This window comes from Epinephelus moara, unplaced genomic scaffold (assembly GCF_006386435.1).
Source record: "Epinephelus moara isolate mb unplaced genomic scaffold, YSFRI_EMoa_1.0 scaffold395, whole genome shotgun sequence".
Classification (NCBI taxonomy): Eukaryota; Metazoa; Chordata; class Actinopteri; order Perciformes; family Serranidae; genus Epinephelus; species Epinephelus moara.
In genome coordinates this window covers 12,623-16,663 of record NW_026081704.1, presented here as the reverse complement: position 1 = coordinate 16,663, position 4,041 = coordinate 12,623, and the positions used below count along the sequence as shown (strand labels likewise).

At 40.4% G+C, this 4,041-nt stretch overlaps 1 protein-coding gene across 1 annotated transcript; it reads left to right on the top strand.

Annotated features, from left to right (window-relative positions):
* The first annotated feature begins 1,542 nt into the window (after positions 1–1,542).
* On the top strand, positions 1,543–3,442 carry LOC126387388 (zinc finger protein OZF-like). The gene is made up of 2 exons (XM_050039916.1): positions 1,543–1,825; positions 1,914–3,442. Exons 1-2 carry the CDS (start codon positions 1,606–1,608, stop codon positions 3,116–3,118), a joined length of 1,425 nt encoding a protein of 474 aa, XP_049895873.1. The 5' UTR covers positions 1,543–1,605; the 3' UTR covers positions 3,119–3,442.
* Positions 3,443–4,041: the final 599 nt, after the last annotated feature.

The following is a 4,041-nucleotide window of genomic DNA, read 5'->3' as shown; positions in this document are numbered from 1 at the left end:
ACCGGCTGACAGTGGCATAAATGGCTGTTAGGACGTGTACTCAGTTTAACACAAAACAAAATAAAACCGATGGTAGACGTTGCAATTTAACTCAAACTGCATTTTATTTCTCGCGATGGTTCCTTTAACTTCCAATAAGCCTTTGATCACAATGAAATACAAAAATAAAAACCGAGCACAGTCGAAAACTGTTGGCGTCCTACTACTTCAGCAAACCTTTACAAAATCAACACAAATTTAAGACACCTGTAGCCACCTTCCACCTTAGCTACGTGACACGACACTGACCTCTGGTGGCTCGGAGGAAAATAACCCTCAAAACAAAAAATGAATACATGGAAACAAAAGTAATACATGGCTCTTACACACAGGCTTGAAGAAAACATCTGACACCTCCTGTAGACTGGTCTTATTTGTCTGCAATATTTCCTTGGATATCTCTATGTATCTTTTTTGTGCATGAACACAATATAATTTTTGTTGTTATCCTTTTAGAGGTAACCACAAACAAAAATTGTAGATGATGTACTACATGGTGCTGTCAACATATTAGCTCATACAGTTGTAAAGAATTGTGCATGAACACTAATTATCTGTGCCCAAAGAGACGTAGGCAACAACGTGATGTTGTTTTCCTATGTCATGTCTGTACTCTATCAATAAAGCCTTGTATGGTGATGATGTAAGTTAATAAACTCTCCAGTGTTGGATCAATCATGTTTTCATCCTACCAGAGAGTCTTTTTGGCAGCAGTAGCATTTATCTTGAATGTTTATTGCCATGGTTCCCAACAGGTCCAGCTGTGGGGTCCACATTTCTCCTTAGTTATTAGTTCAAGGTCCCCACAGTTTAAAATATACAGCGTCATACTTGTGTTTGGCCATGTTGTCGAGCTAGTTTGTCGTCTCTGTCAAGACGCTGTCCATTAGTCACTTACTCAGCAGCGGGAAATGGTACTTTAAAATCGGGCTTTCTGCTCGGCCGCTCCCAGACTGTGGAATGCTCTCCCTGACCACCTGAGAGCACCGCAGACTGTGGACGCTTTTAAACGCAACTTAAAGACTTACCTTTTTACTAAAGCCCTTTAATGTATTTCATCATGTTGTCTGTTTTTAATTCGTAGCATAGCATATCTGCACTGCCTTCTGTAGCACTTTGAGATTTGTTTTTATGTAAAGTGCGTTACAAATAAAACTTACTATTATTATTAAATTTATTGAGAGAAAGGGTAGTTTCATCTACAATTGTATGTCAAATTAAAATTTGCGAATGGGTGTTGAAAACTATGCAAATATTTTGAACATTTTCTACGTCCAGGTTTTGATGAGAACATTAAAATTAAGTTAGGAAGCAAATGTTAAACCAACACAACAATAGTTCCTATGCTGAGTTTGAATACAAAACGAAGCCTCTGCGCTGTTACGGTTGCCTTTTCATAAAACACAAATGATACTGAGACAGCTCGTAACAGCCTTTACTGGTGTTAAACTCACGTTCTTTAAAAAAGCCAACAATTGCAAGCGGAACGAAACAACAAAAAACATACATTCCACTGTCGGACAGTATTCGTGTAGCACAAGCGGAAGTAAACAGAAAAAAGGCGTTATGTGCGAGCTAATTGAAGCAGGCACCTTCAATTGTAATGACGCAACAATGTCTTCAGTTGAGTATTTGAGAGGGTTTGTCAGCGAGAGACTAACTGCTGCTGCTGAAGAAATATTAGGAGTTTTTGAGAAAACTATCGTCGAGTACGAGAAAGAGATCGACCGTCAGCGCAGACTGTTGGATATAGCTTGGAAACCGGAAGTTAACTTACACAGGATAGGTGGGTAAACGGCATTTTTTTAAATACCACGAAACAGAGTGATAATAAGGGGTAATAATAAGTTCGCTTTTGTCGTGTGTCCCTCCAGAGCTCCCACAGCAAGATGTGTGTAAGGAGGAGGAGGTTGTCGCTGAGCAGCAGCTCTGTATTGAGGAGAGGAGCTCCAGTGTGGACCAAGAGGAGCCAGAGCCTCCACAGATTAAAGAGGAAGAGGAGGAAGTGTGCAGCAGTCAGGAGGGAGAGCAGCTTGAAGTGAAGCAGGAGACTGAGACCTTTCTAGTGACTCCTCCTCATGAAGATCAGACTTCGAACTTGAGCATCGATGAACCTCAAAATGTGCTGGAGGAAAACCTTATAAACTACATTTTTGTTAACAGCTCTGTCACACCAGAGCTAATTAGCGACCACTATCTCCTCTCTCACAGCTCTCATGAAGTTGAGAGTCCCGATCAGGAAGGAGACGAGCAAGGAGACTCAACGTCAACTAGAGAAGCAGAGCTAGAACAACAGGGTCAACATGACAAAAGCAACCTGTCAGAGTTTCACCATAACACATTTGTGACATGTGACATTTGTGGGAAAGCTTTCAGGTTTAAGTCTCGCTTGAATATCCACCTGAGAATCCACACAGGAGAGAAGCCGTTTGCATGCAAGGTATGTGGGAAATCTTTCAGACTTAATGACCACTTGAAAGGCCACATGAAAACCCACACAGGTGAAAAGCCGTATTCCTGTAACATCTGTGGGAAAAGATTCAGTCAGATATCATCAGTGAACATCCACAAAAGAGTCCACACAGGTGAGAAACCATTTTCATGCAAAACATGTGGCAAAGATTTTCGATATAAGAGTCACCTGATCGGCCACATGAGAACCCACACAGGAGAGAAGCCGTTTCAGTGCGACACGTGTGGCAAAGCTTTCACACATAGCGATTACTTGAAGCAACACCTGAGAACCCACACAGGTGAGAAGCCATATTCTTGCAGCACATGTGGGAAAAGATTCTATCGGACACCAGATTTGAAAGTTCATATGAGAATGCACACAGGTGAGAAGCCGTGTTCTTGTAAAATATGCGGTAAAGATTTCAGACGTAATAGTAACTTGTTAGTCCACATGAGAATCCACACAGGTGAGAAGCCGTACTCTTGCAAAACATGTGGAAAAGCTTTTGGAAGTAGTTATAACTTGTTAGTCCACATTGGAAGAGCCCACACTGGTGAGAAGCATACGTTTGCAAGATCTGCGGGAAAAGATACTTTGATGAGTCTCAATTGGCAAAGCATGTAAGATCACATACGGGCAAGTAGCCTTCTATGTATAAAATATGCAGGATATTTTATAGTTATATTTGTATATGCATGAATGCAATATAAATGTTGTTTCTGGGTTTCGAGGTGACCACAAATAATAATTGTGGATGAGCTACTTCATGGTGCTGTCAACAGATCAGCTTATGCAGTTGTAATGAATTGTGCATGAACACTAATAATATGTGCCCCAAGAGACATGGGCAACAAAATGGTGTTGTTTTGTAAATCTCGTGTGTATTCTGTCAATAAAGCCTTGTTTGGCGATGATTTCAATTAAGAAAACATCAAGGGTTCGATTACTAATGTTTTTTTCTGCCAGGTAGTTCTTTTTTTTTGTCTTCCACATTTCTCTTAATTGTATACGGTCATGTATTATGGTTGGTAATGTTAATAACTTTATTTGCATAAAATCAGAATTTGCAAATGGGTGTCAAAAACTGCTCAAAATTAGGACACTCCTAGTATTTTACACATTTTTATGTGTACAGGATTTGAGTAAATACATCTTTAATTTCCAGGTTTTAATGAGGACATAAAAGTCAGTTAGGGGGCAAATGTCATGTACACTCAACGCACACTGTATTAGGTACATTTGTTCAGCTGCTTGTTAACACAAATAGCTAATCAGCCAATCGTGGCAGCAACTCACTGCATTTAGGCATGTAGACATCGTCAAAGACGACCTGCTGAAGTTCAAACTGAGCATCACAATGGAGAAGAAAGGTGATTGAAGTCACTTTGAAGGTGGCATGGTTGAAAAAGAAAATAGCCAGTGGGCAGCAGTTCTCTGGGTGAAAATGTTGTTGATGCCAGAGGTCAGAGGAGAATGGCCAGACTGGTTCAAGATGATAGAAAGGCAACAGGAAGTCAAATAACCACTGGTTACAACCAAGGTCTGCA

What these genes read in the sequence shown, in the direction of transcription:
- LOC126387388 (XM_050039916.1), top strand. Translation starts at nt 1,606, where the DNA reads ATGTGCGAGCTAATTGAAGCAGGCACCTTCAATTGTAATGACGCAACA. An exon ending in AGTTAACTTACACAGGATAG is followed by an intron (nt 1,826 to 1,913) that starts GTGGGTAAACGG and finishes GTGTCCCTCCAG; the next exon opens with AGCTCCCACAGCAAGATGTG.